This window comes from Chrysochloris asiatica, unplaced genomic scaffold (genome assembly GCF_000296735.1).
Source record: "Chrysochloris asiatica unplaced genomic scaffold, ChrAsi1.0 scaffold00277, whole genome shotgun sequence".
Classification (NCBI taxonomy): domain Eukaryota; kingdom Metazoa; phylum Chordata; class Mammalia; order Afrosoricida; family Chrysochloridae; genus Chrysochloris; species Chrysochloris asiatica.
In genome coordinates, this window is record NW_006408795.1 from 1,511,944 (window position 1) to 1,531,786 (window position 19,843).

At 40.7% G+C, this 19,843-nt stretch overlaps 1 protein-coding gene across 1 annotated transcript in view; it reads right to left on the minus strand.

Moving 5' to 3' along the window:
- Positions 1–12,970, minus strand: part of WDR60 (WD repeat domain 60) — a 120,270-nt gene extending 107,300 nt beyond the window's left edge. Inside the window, 2 exon segments of the mRNA XM_006874433.1 lie at positions 8,435–8,536; positions 12,791–12,970. Of these exon segments, the coding sequence (XP_006874495.1) occupies positions 8,435–8,536; positions 12,791–12,970 (282 nt within the window).
- Between the last annotated feature and the right edge of the window lie 6,873 nt (positions 12,971–19,843).

The following is a 19,843-nucleotide window of genomic DNA, read 5'->3' on the forward strand; positions in this document are numbered from 1 at the left end:
AAACTACCAGTTGTTCTGCGGGAGTAAGATGAGGCTTTCTGCTCCCGTAAAGATTTACAGCCTCGGAAACCCTGTACAGGGTCGCTGTGAGTCGGAACCGACTCCACAGCACATAACAACAACAACATATATATATATATAATGTTGTTGTTGTTAAGTGCCATCGAATCGGTTCTGACCCACAACAACCCTGACCAACTGCTTCATGGGAGAAAGATGGGGTTTTCTGCTCCCGTAAAGATTCACAGCCTCATAGTCCAGTGCTGATCCTACAGCACCACACAAGATGTCCTTTTTGAACCACAAGGTAAGTGGTTCAAGCAGTTCAGTCATTCCTTGGAAACCCTATACAGGGTCACTGTGGGTTGGAACCAACTCAATGGCACTTAACAACAATAACAACACACACACATATATAATGTTTCCACTAAGAATACTTTTTTCCTTTTGTTTATCATCTCTGTTCTGTAAAGATCTTTTCAAAAAAAAAACAACAAAACCTTATTGTAAATTGGGTGAGTGTTTACAAAGCAGAAGTAAGTTATTTTGTCTTCCATAAATCCATCTTAAAAATAGTAGAAAATAACAAGTACTGTTCCCTTAAGCACTGAAATTCAATACTTACGGCTTCCTCCCACTGTTTTATATTAGTTTCCTTATATCTAAGCATACTGATCACCAACTTGGTAGCTCTCTTAAACCGTGGCACCAAAATTAAAGTGGCCACACTGCAATCCGGTGCCAGTACCAGCTGGGTGGAAAGGGATACGATACCATGAGTATCTTCTTGTAATCACTCTGTGCCAGATAAAATCTGTCACCAAATCCTACCCTTTCTTCTCCTAAAATGCTTTCTAAATTCATTATTCCTGCCCAGTTTCACTGACACAAATCCAACCCAAGGCTTTAAAAACCACTAGGAGTACTCGGTACAAAGGTGTTGTTGCTGTGAAGTGCCATCGAGTCGGCTCCGACCCATAGCGACCCTGTATAGGGTTTCCCAGGAGCAGCTGGTGATATCTTCTCACTTGTTTCTATAACACACAAAGTGGGCACTATTGGTTTAAGCCAAAGGAATGTTTAATGTTTCATTCTGACTCAGTGGTGTTGACTAAAGTAACTATACACCTCATCTTGCCTAGGACGCTAGCAAGAATTCACAGAATTCTTTATTACAATTAGCAAGGCAGTCTATGGACACACAGCAGTTTGATTCATCAGCCCTATATGATTTTTTTTGTTAGGTGCTATCAAGTCGGTACCAACTCATAGCTACCCTGTATAGGGTTTCCAGGGAGTAGATGGTGGGCTCAAACCACCAACCTTGTAGTTAGCTGTGCAGTGCTTACCCTATAGTGCCACATGGGGACTCCACTCTATATGGTAATAAACTAAAATAATAAATTTACTAAAAGATAGAAGGAATGCAAGACTGACTTACACATATCTTTAGGATTAAGATATAATTTACCTTTTGCTGTCTTAATATTTTTAATTAATGCCTTATACTACAAACTTTATTTTTAAATTAACAAAGCAACTATATAAGAACAAATCATGAAATTTGTCTTTTTCTGGATCTTGGCTACTCTTTATTCTTGTTATTGACTAGGCAATTGATGACCCCCTGGTATAGAGTTAATGGGGAAGAAAACAGAAACGAATTAAGTATATTAGAATTACAGATTTCATCTACGGATCCTCCCAACAGGATTATTCCCTGCAATCATTGCTTTTTAATGGCTGCTTATTATTCCATTCTATGAACACTCCATAATTTATTCACTTAGCTCCTGATTAATGAACAGGTAGGTTGTTTTTAATATTCCATATCATAAACACTGCTATCGTGAACATCCTAGTGATTTCTGCAAACATATAATTATTCATAGGTTAGAGCCTTAAACATTGGATTTTATAGCCTATTTTATAGAAGAGAAGCCAACTTCAGAGAGACTGGTTTATTTCTAGACTTGACTGATGGGATAGGAAGTGTGAGATGAAGGGCTAGAACCCAAACACATGGATTCGTGAGGACCAAGCCCCGAAGACTCCAGTATACTTACTCTAGGTCACTAGTTTTCCCTAAAGCCCAATGACATAGCACTGTATCTTTTTTAAACAGTTAAGACTTTAATGCATACTTCATATCAAAATCTTAAAAGGTAGATAATTATTTTCAACTAAGGATAATCTAAATACATGTATACTGTTGTTGTTGCTAGGGGCTTTCAAGTCAGGAATTGGTACTGACTCACAGTGATCCTATTTACAATAGAATGAAGCACTGGTTTTAGAAAATATTACTGGCACAAGTTAAAACATATGCTACAAAGGGAGGGATTTGTGAATAAGAAAAAATTCTAATTACAATTAACCAAGTAGATGCAGATGGAAAATATGAATCATCGTTCAAAATCTACCAGGAAATTTAATCAATCAGAGTTCCAGATAGAGAACAAAGAAAATAGAAAGAAGGAAATAAGGAAACAATAGAAAAATAAGATGTTCTGGAAGTAAAAGTCAAACATTCCATTCTCATTTTGAAAAGGTTGATCAAATGTCAAAAATAGTGAACAAAAAAAAGTCTCACAACAGATACAAAATCATCATGTGTTTAGAATAAAAATCAAAGGCTCTAACTCTTCTGTTGTTGTTGTTGTTAAGTGCCATCGAGTCGGTTCCGACCCATAGCGACCCTGTACAGGGTTTCCGAGGCTGTAAATCTTACCGGGAGCAGAACGCCTCATCTTTCTCCCGCGGAGCCGCTGGTAGTTTCGAACTGTTGGCCGTAAGGTTCGCAGCCCGATTTGTAACCACTACGCTACCAGAGCTCCTTTGATAAATATGAAGGGGCTTCAAAAAGTTCCTGGGAAAATGCCATGGCCTTTAATCCCCTTTGCCTATTAACTTTCGAAGCTCCCCAGTATACCTCATCAAACTGGATTATTAGAAGACAAAAAAGGCTATCAAAGTTCTTGGGAAATGATTTTGATCCTGGAATTAATTCTCTGCTGAATTGAATTCTCAAACAAATAAATGGATATAATAAGGATAATTTTTAAATATAAAAATAAAGTTTCCTTCTAATACACATTTATTGAAAAAGTAATTTGAGGATATACTCTAGTGGAGGAAAAAAAGAGGGATTTCAAAGTAGAGAAAGGCATGGGTTAAAGAAATAGTAGGCCGAACCCAGAAGTAAAATGAAAAGAAATCTCTGCCTGATAGCTGTGTACATAACTAGAAAACAATTAGCCCCAATTACAACAGAAAGAGATTTCTGAGAAAAATTCATTTTATTTTTTAAATGCCCATTAACATCAAGTTGATTCTGACTCATAGCAACCACATGTGTGACACAGTGGAACTGGTTTACAGGGTTTCCCTGGCTGTATTCTCTACAGAAGCTGATTACCAGGACCTTGGTACTACTGGGGAGATTCAATCTGCCAAACATTCAGTTAGCAGTCAAGCACTTAACCAGTGCGCCATCAGGTTCCACTGTATTTACAGAACCGTATTATAGCACTTACAGGGTTTCTACTTAGACGTCAACTAAGGATAATCTACAGTTGAATTTAAATTACAGAGAAACTTGCAAACAATGTAAAGGGAATGGTACGGAAGGTCACAGAGATCAGGAAGTCAGTGGGTTGAGGATAAGATGAAATGGAAAACAATGTAAAGTACTAGTTTCTTAGAATGTTGTCAGACATAGTGCTGGAAGAGAAGCCCCCCAGGCTGGAAAACACAACACAATAGCCACAACAGTGGACTCTAGTAGGCCAAGGACTAAGCGGACTGCATAAGGCCAGGCACTGGTCTTATACTACAGTGAGATTGAGAGTCAAAACTCAATGAATTCCCTTGTTTTTCTGGATCGCACAAGCTTTCTGTCTTTCACAGGGTGTAGTCTTTTCTATTGTTCTCTACTAGTGGTAAATATTTGAGTTTCCACTTTTTCCTTTTCTGGCAAGTTTCCACCTTACATAGGTTGTACCATCTTAGATGTAAGGTGGTCATGAGACCGAGCTGACTCAATGGCCACGAACAACACTCATTTCCTACTTTTAAATAGTGGGAAGGACCCCTAGTGTGGCACTGTAGGATCAGCACTGGACTGCAAACCATAGGGTCAGCAGTTCAAACCACTCAGAAACCCTATCCTGGGTCGCTATCATTCAGGAAAGACTTGATGGCAGGCAACTAAAACAACTAGTGGGAAAAGGAGCCCTGGGGGCAGTTATTGATGTGTTTGGCTTCCTCTGCTGGAGGAAGATGTGATGGTTGTTTCTATAAAGATCTACAGCCTTGGAAACTCTATGGGGCAGCTCTACAGTGTCGAAAAGCATCACCGTTGAATCAATTACTAGTTTCCCAGGATGGGTTTGGAGCTCTGGTAGCACAGTGGTTACGGAATCGGGCTGCTAATCTCACAGTCAGCAGTTCGAAACTCCCAGCTGTTCCATGGGAGACAGATGAGGCTTTCTGCTCCTGCAAAGATTTGCAGCCCCGGAAACACAGTACAGGTTCGCTATGAGTTTGAACCCAACTCTATGGCACATAACATCAAAGAATGGGTTCAGTTCCAGGTTTTTGGTATGTTTTTCTTTTTAACCAGTGGGACGTTAGGAGAGTATGGTGAGTGTATTCAGTAGGCAATGGGTTATGAACCACAAGACAGGCTGGCGGTTTGAGCCCACCAGCCCCTCCGTGGGATAAAGATGAGGCTTTCTGTTCCCACAAAGATTTACAACCTCGAAACTTTATACACACAGGGCCGCTATGAGTCAGAACCGACTCCACAGCACTTAACAACAATAACCACATCTACAAATACATGTTAATTAATATTATTTAACAGTAAACTATAGAAAACATAACAATAGGGAGAAGGGAGGTAATGTACATAAACTAGACTCCTCCTTTCTTTTACTGGGGAATCAACAGGCGCCAAGAATAATAACCGCTAAGATTTAATGCATGTTTGCTGCAGCAATAGACACTGTTCTCAGTACCTTCATATACAAGTTCTTACTTAATCCTCATGAACATCCTCTGCAGTTGGTTACTTTTATTGTGCCCACTTTATAAAGTAGGAAATAAGATGTATTAAGTAACATTCCCAAAGTCTTGCGCATAAATAATAAAGTCAGAATTCCAACTCAAGTAACTGAACTATAATCTTAACCACTAGAGCTGTGACACGGGACTAGTAAAATTTTAAGTTTCATTCAATATAATTTAACTCCTTAGTCACGTTGAGCACATTTCTAGCGCTCAACAGCCAAACGTGGCTAGTGGTTACTATTCTAGACAGCACAGACATGGAACACTGCCATCATTGCTAGAAAAGCTGGTGGATAATGCTGCTCCGTGCTATAGTCTCTTCAACGTGTACTGTATAAAATTGGTAAGTCAAGAAACAGAGGTAAAAGCATAATAGATAGAATAATAGTAGTTACCATCAGGAGAACTAAAATAAAAATTGTTCACTTCTAGAGTTGAAAAGAGATTTCACTTTTATATTATTCAACAGTTTGTATAGTTCTTTTTAAAGTTTTTAGGTTTTTTTCATGTATAGTGTTTGCATCAGAAAATCAAGTGTTCTAATTTAGCTCTGAGTATCTGGTAGCGTAGCGTAGTGGTTACGAATCGGGCTGCGAGCCTTAAGGTCAGCGGTTCGAAACTACCAGCCGCTCTGCGGGAGAAAGATGAGGCTTTCTACTCCCATAAGGATTTACACCCTCGGAAACCCTGTACAGGGTCGCTATGGGTCGGAACCGACTCGACGGCACTTAACAACAACAACAACAATCTGGTAGCGTAGTGGTTACGAATCAGGCTTCGAACCGCAAGGTCAGCAGTTCGAAACTACCAGCTGCTTTGCGGGAGAAAGATGAGGCTTTCTACTCCCGTAAAGATTTACAGCCTTGGAAACCCTGTTGACAGCACTCAACACCACCAAAAATATGCAAAAACTACTATTTCTCAAATTTAAAAGATTAAGATGGAGAAGATTAAGATGGAGAAGAGTAGTTTCAGATATTGTATCCAATGAAATAAAAAATTACCTACTACAATTCTTTCCTTTTGGTCAACTGTCATGATACATTACAACATAGTATAGAACACAACCATGAAATGTATTAATAGGATTAAGTCCAGCTAAGACCCGGGTGTAAGCTGTAGGATAGGCACTAGACTGCTAACTGCAAGGTCGGCGGTTCAAACCCACCAGTTACTTCTTGGGAACCTTATACAGAATCACTGTGAGTCAGAAGAGATTACATAGCTCTTAACAACAACACAAGCCTGAAGAATAAGAACACTGTCAAAATGGCATGAAACCCACCTCACATAGAAACCCACCACATGTAATGGATGGGTAAATACCTAACTGCTATTATGCATATCAGATTACTATGAAGAATCTATGCTAAAATTAAACTCTACATTAGAAAAATTCTCTAAACTTTAGCCAGAGAGTTACAGGAAAAAACATGGTAGCTGACAACCTTATTTAGAACAGTATTATACTTCAAAAGAAAGCCGAATATTAAGTTGCAAACACTGTACTTGGGCAGTGATTGGTACTAAGGAGTCCTGGTAGCACTGTGGGTTAGGCACTGGGCTGCTGAGTGAAAGGTTGGTGGTTCAAATTCACCAGCTACTCCACAGGAGAAAAGGTGAGCTGTCTGTATAAAGATTTAGTCTCAGAAACCTAGGGTTCCTATGAGTCTCAATTCATTCCATGGTAGTAGGGTTGGCTGGTGTTTTGTATTGTTTTGCTTTTTGGTTTTTAAGGCACTTTAGGAGTCCTGGTATGTAATATAAGCATTTGACTGCTAACCATGAGGTTGGCAATTCAAATTCACTAGCCGCTCCTTGGAAACCCTATACAGGGTCACTGTGAGTCAGAAACAAGTAGATGGCATTTAACAGCTTAACACCAAGGAGTCCTGGTGATACAGTGATTAAAATGCTCAGCTGCTAACCAAAAAGGTGGTTTGAACCCACCAGCTGCTCCTGTAAAATAAATGTGCATTCTCCACACCAAACCAACTGCCACTGAATCAGTTCTGATCTTTAGAGGAGGCGAAAGTCTCTTCTTCAGTTGGTGGATTCAAATTACAGACCTTGAGGTTCGCAGCCCAATGTGTAACCCATACGCCACCAGAGGTCGCTTTAAGTCAGAATCCACTCCATGTCACTGGGTTTGGTTTGCAAGGCATTTAAAATCTATGACCTTAGAACAACAGTAAAAGTGATCTACTTTGTTGTTGTTGTTACATGCTGTCAAGTTGGTTCAGACTCATAGGGACCATGTATAAGGTTTCTGAAGTTGTAAATCTTTGCGGGGGCAAAAAGCTACATCTTTCTCCCATGGAGCAACTGATAGGCTTGAACCACCAACCTTGTGGTTCACAGTCTAGTACCTATCCTAGAGAGCCACCAAGTTTAAACGTGCCTTTTCCCAGTTGCTAGATCAAATCCTGGTGTGGCACTGTGGGCTAATGCGTCAGACTGCAAAGTCGTTATAACTTCAAGATCAGTGGTTCGAGCTCACCAGCTGCTCCTTGGAAACCCTATATTGGGTCGCTATGGGTCAGAATTGACTCGACGGCACTTAACAACAGGATCAAATTGAAAGAATTCCTCCAACAAGCTCCTCAACACTTAGAAGAGAAAAATTAATGAAGGCAGAGAGTCCAATCTGCACACACAAAAAAGAAATCTAATCTCTAGCTCACCTTTGTTGTTGTTGGTAAATACCACTAAGTCATTTCTGACTCATAGCGACTCTGTATAGGGTTTCCGAGGAGCAGCACGTAGGTTTGAATCGCAAACCTTGTGGTTCAAACCGACCTTGTAGTCCAGGACTTATTCTACAGCACTACACTAGGACTCCATAGCTCACCTTTAAGGATTAGAAAACGTCTGAGATTTCCTTGAGTAATCTACAAACCTAAACCAGGATCCTAAAAAAAAAGCTAAGCAATTAGTTTCAAATAAATAAATGGAGGTCTTATTTATTCCGCTTCTCATTAGGTTCTCAGTTGGATTCAAGCCCCTTCATCTAGGGAGAACTACATTGACCAGATTTCCTCCAAACTCCTCCAAAGTTATTAAGAAATTCAAATCAGGACTAGAATTTCACCGAATCCCGAACTTTATCTCTCTAAAAAATTACTAATTCTGAGGACAGGGAGTGTGAAGGGGCCCCGTGAGCAGCGGGGAGTGGGTGGGGGGTACTGCAGGGTGGGCAGCAGAGGAGAAAGGGGGCCGAGCTCCAGGTACCCGCCCCAGGCCCTCTCTCTCTCTCCAAGGCCTCGCCCGAGTCCACTCCTGCACCGACCTTCCCAGGCTCCATAGTTCTTCTCAGGGCCGGGAAAGCCACGATATTCACGGCCCCAGCTCAAGATCTGACCACTCGGGGGAAAGTACGAGCCAGGCCAGTACCCAGTTCCTCGGCCGGCTTGGGGCCTGCTCCACTAGACTCCTCCGAGCTGGCGCTGCGCGTCCCGACTCCCTAGCAACCCGCAGACAGCAGTATCAGAGAGCCGAGCGATCGCTCGCTCCGAGCCCGCGATCCCTCCTGATCCGCCTCCGCGCTGCGGAGGGAGCGTCGGTGCTGGAGGTAGGACAATGGGCGGTGGCCTTCCCTTACCAATGCCGTTTTGTATGAAATCTATTTTACTGAAAGTTGTTGCTGCCATCGAGTCGGTTCCGACCCATAGCGACCCTGCATGGGGTTTCCAAAGAGCAGCTGGTGAGCTTGACCCATCGACCTTATGGTTCAAACCGATCTTGCAGTCTAGAGCATTAACCAGCCACACCAGGACTCCTTATTGAAAGTAGTTGTTAAGTGCCATGGAATCCGTTCCGACCCATAGCGACCCTGCATAGGGTTATAAGGAGTAGCTGGGGAGCTTGAACCACCAACCTTATGGTTCAAACCGACTTTGCATTCCAGCGCATTAGCCCACAGCACCCACAGAAAAGTGGCAACCATCTATAAGGACTATCTCCTGTGTGCGCCACCACCCGACACCCGCTTAGAAACCCACCGTCTAACCGGGGTGAAAACCTGGTATGTTGTTTGTTTTTTTTCCCCCTACTGTGAGCCCCCAACCAAGAAGATAGAGCATTCTTCCACCACGTCTAGGTCACCTCCAATTAAAATGGCTAAGGGTGTGGACCCACGCAAGGAAGATCCTCCTCGTTAAATTATGTATTTTTTTCATCTTAGTATGTGAGGACACGACTTAACTAGCCTGGATGAGGTCAAGAGTGCTTTCAGAGATCCAGGGTTCTAGGCTCAGAAAGAGTTTAGTAGTTTATATGTTTGTTGTGTGTCTCTGGTAGATCCGGACTCAGCGTGAGCCTATAACAAACAGTAGAACTGCCCTAGGTTTTCCAAGACTGAAATCTATAGGGGGGCAGATCTCCAGTTTTTTCTCCTGCTGAGCTGTTGATGGATTCCAACCATGGACTTTTAGGTTAGCAACCCAGCACTTAACCATTGCGACACCAAAGCTCAGATTAGGTTGAACCCAAAAGAGAAGACAACTGAAAAAGCCTCAGCGGATAAAGGAAGAAGATTTTATCATTAATCCCCATCCATTCAAGACCTGGATGTCAGCTTAAATTTTATTACATTCTATATGCCTTCCTAAGCATTACAATTTTCTAGTTCCGGAAATATATGGCTGTTTTATGAAGCTAACTGCCCACAGTGCATGACACATAACAGACAATGATAGTAACAACATCTAACATTGCCATATTAAGGCAGGGAGCCTAGGAGGTCTCTAGTTCTCTACAGTACCTTCAGCACCTGACCCAGTGTGTAGTAAATGTTCACTTAGTGAATCCTTAGTAGTGGATGGTTTCTGAGAACTGTAGCCCCATAAACTCCCAGAGACACCCCCTAAGCAGCTACAGTGTGCCCATCTGAGACCCTCATGTGGCCCAACCCCCAACATCTGCTACTTGACCCCTTCAAATCTCTGAAAAGGGAGCCTAGGGAACCTCTTGTAGAATGAATACATTAATCCCTAAACCTTGCCCATTTTACCTGTTTACTGTAACAGATCACCCAGAATATTTGTTTTACTTCCTTGTACAATTTAACTGGTTTTACCCCCTTGAAAGATAACCTTTTTTGGGGGCCAGAGAACCCAGCCACTTGGAGGGGGTTAGAACTTGAGTACTGAATAACCACCCATGTGCGACATTCCATAGTAACTTTTGTCTGCTCCTACCAGAGGCCACTGCGGTAGAATACATCTTGAAGAAATGCTGCATAAGCACCCAATTTAAATGGCCCCTCCTAAACAGAAAACCCCGCCTATCGCTGTGAATAAACGTGATGCCTTTTCCCTACTCAAAAGTTTTTTAAAGCGTTTGTTTGGGGAGAAGGGAGTTAAACATTGTGTTAGGCCCTCCCTGTCTCTGTTTGCCAGCCTCTTTCCTATAATAAACCTTTGCTCAAATGGAAACCCTGCCTCATCTGACTAGCCTCAATTAGTAGATGTGCAGAGGTGCAGTTTGCTCTAGCGGTAACAATACTATGCAAATTTAACAGATGACTACTACTTAAACTGAACTTCATTAATATCTTATATACTCATCAAATGTCTTCTTAACCAACTAAAAAGAATAATTTTAACCAAATGGATTTGAAAGGCAGTGTGTTAAGTTGCTTAAAAAAAAAAATCAGAAATCTATTTTATATCATATTTTGGTGCAAAAACATCTCTCTGTTACATTATTAAAACTTGGCAATGCACCAGAATTCAATTTAACAGACTAAAAGATTTATAATAGATCATAAAAGAAGCTTTGTGTTTGTATAATGCTTTACATTTTACAAATGATTTTCTTATATTCCATTTGATAAAACACTGTGTTGTTGTAAGGTGCCGTTGAGTTGTTCCAACTCATAGCAACTCTGTGTACCCCAGAACAAAAACACTGCATGGTACTAAGTCATCTGCACAATCATTGCTATGTTTCAGTCCAGTGTTACAGCCATGGTTCCAATCCATTTGGTTGAGGGTCTTCTCTTTCCCTGACCCTCTCTTCTACCAAGCATGATGTTCTTTTTCAAGGACTGGTTCCTCCTAATAACATGCCCACAGTATGTAAGACAGAGGCTTGCCATCTTCCCTTCTAAGGAGTATTCTTTTTTTTTTTTTCCTCTCTTTTGAAGAATTTAATTTAAAAAGAAAATTAGCACAGAGGCAAACATAAATGAAGGGGCAAGGTTATTATTACATACTTAGCACCAGTTTTATCAACTGAATCATAATTAGAAGCCCTGCAACTGAAATAATGCAATTTTTAAAAAATGTTTTATTGTGAATTATATGATAGTTTACATGGGAGAACTTTAGTTTTACATTCATTCCATTGTGTATCATCTCACTGCCATGGTTCCAATCCCCTCCATGCATCCTCAACCACCCAAAGGGTATATCCCAGAAACCCGCCCCCTACACTTCCCCTTCCTCCCCCCCAGTTTTGGGCCCACAGTCCCTTTCCCTCTCTGGGTCCAAAGTCTCCAGTTGCTTCATCACTCCATGTCATGATCTCTGTCTCCATCTCAGGCATCTCTGTTTCTCTGGGTAGGGTCCCGCTCTCGGCTCTTCTCCGTTGATGGTCCCAGAGGCCTCCGCTCCTATCCTGGAGGATCAATCACTCCCTTCCTTGTTACAAAACTTCTACCTTTGCATTTCCAACCCTCATAATCCGTCCTGATAAGCATTATCTAAGGAGTATTCTTGCTGTGCTTCTTCTGACAGATTTGTTGCTTCTTCTGGAAGTCCATGGTATGTTTAATATTATTCACTAACACCATAATTCAAAAGCCTGAATTATTCTGCAGTCTTCCTTAATCACTGTCCCGCTTTCACATGCATGTGAGGGACGAAAAAGAACATGAGTTGGGGCTTAGTCTTCAAAGTGACATCTTAGCTTTTCACACTTTAAAAAGGGTATTTTGTATTAGTTTTGCCCAGTGCAACACATCATTTAATTTCTTGACTGCTGTTTCCACAGCTGTTGATTGTGGATCTAAAATGAAATCCTTAACAACTTCAATCTTTTCTTTCTTTATGATAATATTGTTTATTGGTCCAGTTGTGAGGATCTTTGTTTTCTTTACATTGAGTAGTAATCCATACTGTAGTCTTTGATCTTCATCAGTAAGTGCTTCAAGTTCTCTTTGCACAGGTTGTAATATTATTTGCATATCACAGGTTGTTAATGAGACTTGCTCCAATCCTGATGCTGTATTCTTCTTCATACAGTCCAGTTTCTTGGATTATTTGTTCAGCACACAGATTGAAAAAGTATGGTGCAAAGTTACAACCCTGATGCCAACATTCCCTGATTTTACACCACACAGTACCCCCTTCCTCTGTTCAAATGACTGCCTCTTAAGATATGCAAAAGTCATAAAGCATTTGAAAAAGTAAAGCTCGCCCAGTATTGCCAGGGATCTGTCTCTTGCTTCAACAATGTATGGATGGAACACTCCCCAACTCCAGCCTCAGACCCCCTCTAACCTCTTCTTTAGGCACAATCTCTTCTCCGGCACCATCTTTTTGGCCATTCCCTGTTTCTGGGAACTGCTAAACACAGTTTGTGTGTGTATGTGGTTAGCTCCAAATCCTTGACCAACAATGAACTCGCAGACCCATCAGAATTATTCCTCTGAAGAAGAGGCCGGCATCCACTATATATGGTCAACCTGCATCTGTGAGCCTCTTACACCTACCTCTCTCTGGGCTATTTTGATCTCAATCACGTGGCCTTGGGAAGCATGAAACACTTCTTCAATAGCTGACCAAGGGGAAGCGCGAGGGTGCCCAGTGTCTCTTGATACTGCAAAACCACACTCTCTTTTAGAACATGCAGAGCCATCCCAAGATGGCTGGGGAATAACCCTAGTTGCCATGGGATCCACCCTGGCCCTAGAGAAGAACCTTAATCAGTCCCCAAGCATATCATGGGGGCTATCCACACAGACCCCATACCTCTGTGACTTTCTGGAGAACCGTCTCCTAGATGAGGAGGTGAAAATTCTCAAAAAGATGGATGACCATCTGACCAACCTCCTCCGCAGGCTAGGAGATCTCTTCAAAAGGCTCACACTCAAGCACAAGCAACCTTCCCCTGTTGTCCCCAAACCTTCTGCCTGAACCTCTCCCTCCAGCATTGTCACCACCCTGGAGCTCCTCTTCTCCCAAGCCGTGGCCCAAATGCAAACAATAAAGCTTCCTTTTACAGCAAAAGAAAAGTACAGTAGTTGTTCTTTAAATGACTATTTTATATAAAACAGAAGACAAAGAATGAAAACTTTAAGACAAAGATTCCAGATGTCGCTAGATGCAGTCAAGTTGGTGCTGACTCACAGCACCATTGTGCGCCACAGAAGGAAACACTGCCCAGTCCATGCCGTTCTCAAAATCTTTGCTATGCTTGAGAGCGTTATTGCTGCCACTATGTCCGTCCATCTCTTAAGGGTCTTCCTCTTTTTTGCTGACCCTCCATTTTACAAAGCATGATGTCCTTCTCCAGAGACTGGTTCCTCCTGATCACATGTTTACAGTATGAGAGACAATTCTCACCATCTTTGCTTAGAAGGAGCATTCTGCTTACATTTCTTCCCAGACCAAGTTGTTTGTTCCTCTGTACTTTTTTTTTGTTGTTTTTCTTTCCATGGTACTTGTAATATTCTCCTCCAACACCACAATTCAAATCTATCAATTATTCTACCATCTTCCTGATTCTTTGTCCAATGTTTTCCTGCATATGGAGTGATTAAAAATTGCATGGCTAGGGTCAGGCGCACCTTAGTCCTCAATCTGACATTTTTGCTCTTTGAACACTTCAAAATTCAAGCTCTTGAACCCTTTAAAGTTTGCACTTCTGTTGTGGCACTGTGAATCAGCACTGGACTGTGAACCACAGGTTGGCAATTCAAACCCACCAGCTGCAACTTGGAAACTCTATACAGGGTCGCTATGTGTCAGAACCAACTCAACAGCACTTAACTAACTTAATTTTGCCCCAAATTTACCTACTGCAATACGTTCTTTCACTTCCTGACTGCTGCTTCCATGAGTGTCGATTGTGGATCCAAGCAAAATGAAGTCTTGGACAACTTCAATCTTTTCTCCATTTATTATGATGTTATTTATTGGTTCTGTGGTGAGGATTTGTTGTCTTTATGTTGAGATGCAATCTATACTGAAGGTTGCCTTTGACTCATCAGTAAGTATTTTAAATTCTCTTTGCTTTCAACAAGCAAGATTGTATCATCCGTATATCGCAGGTTGTTATCCTTCAATCCAGATGCCATGTTCTCTGCATATAATCCAGCTTCTTGGATTATTTGTTCAGCATGCAGATTGAGTATGGTGAAAGAATACAGCCCTGATGGACACATTTCCTGATTTTAAACCATTCAGTATCCCCTTGTTCTGTTCTTACAACAGCCACTTGGTCTATATACATGGGTTCTTCATAAGCATAATTCAGTGTTCTAGAATTCCTATTCTTCAGAAAATTATCCATAGTTTGTATGGTCCACACAGTCCAAAGTCTTTGCATAGTCAGTAAAGCACACAAGAGAACATCTTTCTAGTATTCTCTGCTTTCAGCGAAGATCCATTTGACATGAGTAAAGATATCCCTAGTTCTACGTCCTTTTCTGAATCTGGTTTGAGTTTCTTGCAATTCCCTTTATGTACTATTGCAACTGTTTTTTAATTATCTTCAGCAAAATTTTACTTGCATGTGATAATAATTGTTTGATGATTTCTTCATTCCATTGGATCACCTCTCTTTGGAATGGATACAAATACTGATCTCTTCCAATCAGTTGGCCAGGTAGCTGTCTTCCAAATTTCTTGGCATAGATGAGTGAGTGCCTCCAATCTCTATTCCATAATCTGCCCCTGACCTTGTTTTGGCTGATGGCATTTATCTTCTCCACCTGCAGATGTAGTCAGTTTGGTTCCTGTATATTCCATCTTGTGAAGTCCATGTGTATAGTTGCCTTTTACTTTGTTTTAAAAAGGTATTTGCAATGAATTAAGTCAGTCATCTAGTAATTTCTGTCAAGAGATCGCCAGCACCATTTCTATAACTAAGTTCATATTTCCAACTACAGATCCTTCTTCTTTGTTTCCAACTTTCACATTCCAATCACCAGTAATTATCACTACATTTTTATTGCATGCCTGATCAATTTCAGACTGAAGAAGTTGGTAGGGTTCTTCAATTTCATTGTCCCTGGCTTTAATAGTTTGTGCAGAAATTTGAATAGTAATGGTATTCAATGGTTTTCCTTGTAGGCATATGGATATTATTCTTTCACAGACAGCATTATACTTACAGAAAGATCTTGAAGTGTTCTTATAATACATGTGACATCATTCCTCCTCAATCTGTCCCTCTAGGCATAGTAAATAACATGATTGTCAGATTCAAAATGGCCAATACCAGTCCATTTCTGCTCACTAATGCCTAGGATATTGATCTTTATGCATTCCATTTAATTACTGACAGCTTCCAATTTTCCTAGATTCATACTTCATACGTTTCACATTCTGATTACTAATAGATGTTTACTGCTGTTTATTCTCATTTTGAGTTGTACCCCAACAGTAAATGAAGGTCCCAAATGATTTGCTCCATTCCCATCATTGTGGTCAGTTGTATTTTGAGGAGGAAGCTCTTCCCCAGTCATATTTTGAATGCCTTCCAACCTGAGGGGCTCATCTTCTGTCATTATACTTGACAATTTTCTGCTGCTATTCATAAGGTTTTCAGTGGCTAACCACTCAGAAGTGGTTGGCTTCTCATTCTTCCTAGCCTGCCTTAGTCAGGAAGCTCTGCTGAAACCAGTCTATCATGGATGACCCTGCTGGTGTTTAAAATACTGGTGGCATAGCTTCCACATCACAGCGCCACACAAGTCACCACACTATGACAAACTGACAGAGTAGTAGGCTATTAAATCTAAATACAGATTTTTAAAAATCAGATTTATATACAATTTAAAAAAATAAACTAGAAAAGTATAAATTGTCTTCCAGTACTGCATATTATATAATTGATACTTAATTATTTCTTTAAGCTATTTTGCATTTGTTTCAATATGCAAATATTACTTAGATTCCACTTTATATTTTCACATGAGAAGTCCTGGTATGGCACTGTGGGTTAATATGCCAGACGGCAAAGCCGTTTGAACTGCAAGGTTGGCAGTTCCAGCTCACCAGCTGCTCCTTAGAAACCCTATACAGGGTTGCTATGGGTCAGAATCAACTCGACAGCACTTAACAACAACAAGTTAAAAGTAGAGTCTTAAATCATGTACCTTAGTGAAAATGTTATTAATATTTTATACTTTTGATAGCACAGTATCTTCATAGATTCACCTTTCTTTTTGCATATTCTATTTTTAAGTTACATTCTATTATAAGGCTAGTTTAGAATTTCATGAACCTTTCTACTTGTTCTAGACACAAAGGCCATTTATTCAGCTCCCTGCCTTAGAGAAATGATTAAAAGATCCAAAGAGCCTTTTATATTTAACTATAGTCAGGTTTTAAAACATTTCATTATTATCCTCTTCATTTCCATTTATCAACACTTACGAAAACAGGATACGATAAATGGAATGGTTTAATATTATTCTCCTCACTGTGGTTTATGTAGTGGAAGCTTTAGATGAGGCACCAGACTAAGTGCTTTACATTTGGTAATCCATTTAATAATACTCATAGCATTCTCATGAGATAGGAATATTACTGTTTTTCAGATATGGAAACAGAGGGTCAGAAAACTTAGTTAGCTTGGCAGGTGTACTGTCTGATGCCAAAGCCCATTCTCTTTAACACAATGTCACACTATAGCTGAGAAAACAGATGATGCTGGAAAAGGCTTCATATTGATGTCCAGATTGGAATGTGATAAATAAAACCATCAGTCACATTATTAGAAAAGACTGCACCCACATATTACATAACTGGGACACGGCTCTTAAGGCCCTTTCTCTCACCTCCCACGTGCAGTCAATCATGAAATCCTGTCAGATTTACTTCCTAATGATGTCTTGACTCGGTCCGTTTTTTACCACTCCAGCCTCTGCCAATCCATCTTCCACACTGTAGCCCCCAAAACTCACTTCTGTGGAGTTGATTCCAACTTGCAGTGACACTATAGAAGCAAATTCCAATGTTGTAAATCTTTATGGGTGCAAACAGTCTCATCTTTCTCCCATAGAGCAGCTAATGGTTTTGAACTACCAACCTTGCACTTAACAGCCCAATGCCTAACACACAGTGCCACCAGGGCACCTTATATTGTAGCTAGAGTCATTCAAAACCAGAAGTCTCATGTCACTGCCTGCTATAATATCACCCTCAATTCTCATGCATGTTCACAGAGCTTTGCAGATGCTATCCCTTCTTTCCCTCTACCCCCACACCCATCATATTTACCTTAAAAAAATGGATTTATGACTTTTGAGGAACCAAAAACAATCTTTTTCTTCTCTGACTTTCTAAAACAACTATTTCCTAAATAATCAATTCACCCATCAATTATATTCCATCTTTAACATTTCTCTTATTATTTATGTATTCATTTTTGAGTCATTCGATGACATAGGCACTGCTAGACTATTAGAAAATGAACTCAAACACTATCTAGACCTCTAGTAACTCATAATAATTGTTGCTGTTAAGTACTGTCAAGTCAGTTCTGACTCACAGTGACCTTGTATAGGGTTTCCAAGGAATGGCTGGTAGATTTGAATTGTCAACTTTATGGTTAGCTAGTGCACTGCCATACCAAGATCCATAATTATTAGGAATGGAAAACATGCAAACAGTTATTAAAGAATGTGAAAGTGGAGGACTTATTGAGAACAAATCAATTCAGACTCATGGAGACCCTATAGGTCAGGAGAGAGCTGTGCCACTGGTTCCTAGACTGAATCTTTAGGGGTGCAGACAGCCTCATCTTCCACTTGTGGAGTGCCTGTTGGGTTCCAACTACTGACCTTTCAGTTAGCAGGCAAGCTCTCAAGCATTGCACAAGCAGAGTTCCATGAATGTGTAAGAAGCATGTACAAAATGCAATAGAGGAGGAAATGATCAATATTTGCCTTAAAGAAAGGAGTAAGGTTAAGGAAGGTGTCATTTGAATTAGACTTGAAAAAATAAATAATGTACCAGGCAGGCTGGAAAAGAACATTTTAAGGGGAACTACAATATAGGTAAAAGCACAGAAGGAACAAAGGGTTTGGAATGATCTGGAAATTATAATTTATTTTATCTAAAATGATAGAAATATAATGTTATGGAGCCCTGGTGTGACGCTGGGGGTTAATGCACTGGACTGCAAAGCCAATTTGAACCTCAAGGTTGGTGGTTCAAGCTCACCGGCTGCTCCTTAGAAACCGTATAAGAGTCGTTATGGGTCAGAACCAACTTGACAACACTTAACAATGACAACATATGTTTCTATAGTCCTGGTGTGGCACTGTAGGTTAATGTGCTAGATTGCAAGGTTAGTTTGAGCTTCAGGGTCGGTAATTCAAACTTATCAACCACTCCTTGGAAATTCTATACAGGGTCACTATGAGTTGGAACCGACTGAAGGCATTTCACAACAATGATATATATTTTAAATATTCAGTTATTTAATATTTATAATGCCATTGTTGTTGTTAAATGCCATCGAGTCGATTCCAACTCATAGCGTCCCTGTATAGAGTTTCCGAGGAGCAGCTGGTGGGTTTGAATTGCCGACCTTGTGGTTTGCAATCTAGTGCTGATCCACAGCATCACACCAGAAGCCCATATTTATTGTGGTGATGATGGTGTTCAGTGGAGCCGGTTCCAACTCATAGCGACCCTGCTTTGGGTTTCCAAGGCTGTAAATATTTAAGGGAGCAGAAAGCCTCACCTTTCTCCCACAGAAAAATTGCTGACTTTGAGATTAGCAGCCCGACTGGTAACCACTATGCTACCAGAGCTCCTGGTGTCTTCAACATCCTGATGTGTATTCTATACTCATGATTCCAACTCATAGCAAACCATGTATGTCAGAATAGAACTGCGCTCCATACACCATCCTCACAATCTTTCCTATGGCTCAAACAGGAACAACTCTGAGGATGGAACAGAACCAGAAGTGTTTCATTCTAGTGTACATAGGGTTGCTATGAGTTAGAAGTGACTTGATGGCACCTAACAACAACAACTTTAGTTACATTTCAAAAAAAAATAAAGCTAAATTTAATGATGTTAAATTGTGGTGTGGGCAAAGAACATTGAAAACACCATGGATTGTCAAAAGAGCGAATAAATAAATCTTGGAGGAAGTTGTTGTTATTGTTGTTGTTGTTGTTGTTGTTGTTAGGTGCCATCGAGTCAGAACCGACTCATCGCAACCTAATTATGCACACCAGAATGAAACACTGTCTGATCCTGGGCCAACCTCACTATCGTTGCCACGCTTGAGCCCACTGATGCTGCCACTTTGCCAATCCATCTCACTGCTGGGGTCTTTCTCTTTTACTCTGACCCTTCACCCTATCAAACATGATATCCTTCTCCAGTGACTGGTCCCTCCTGACAATATGTCCAAAGTATGCGAGACAAGTTTGACTATCCTGGCCTCCAAGGAGCACTCTGGCTGCACTTCTTCTAACACAGATCTGTTGGTTCTTTTGGCAGCCCATGGCACTTTCAGTATTCTCCTCCAACACCATAACTCAAAAGCATCAATTCTTCAACGCTCTTCCTTA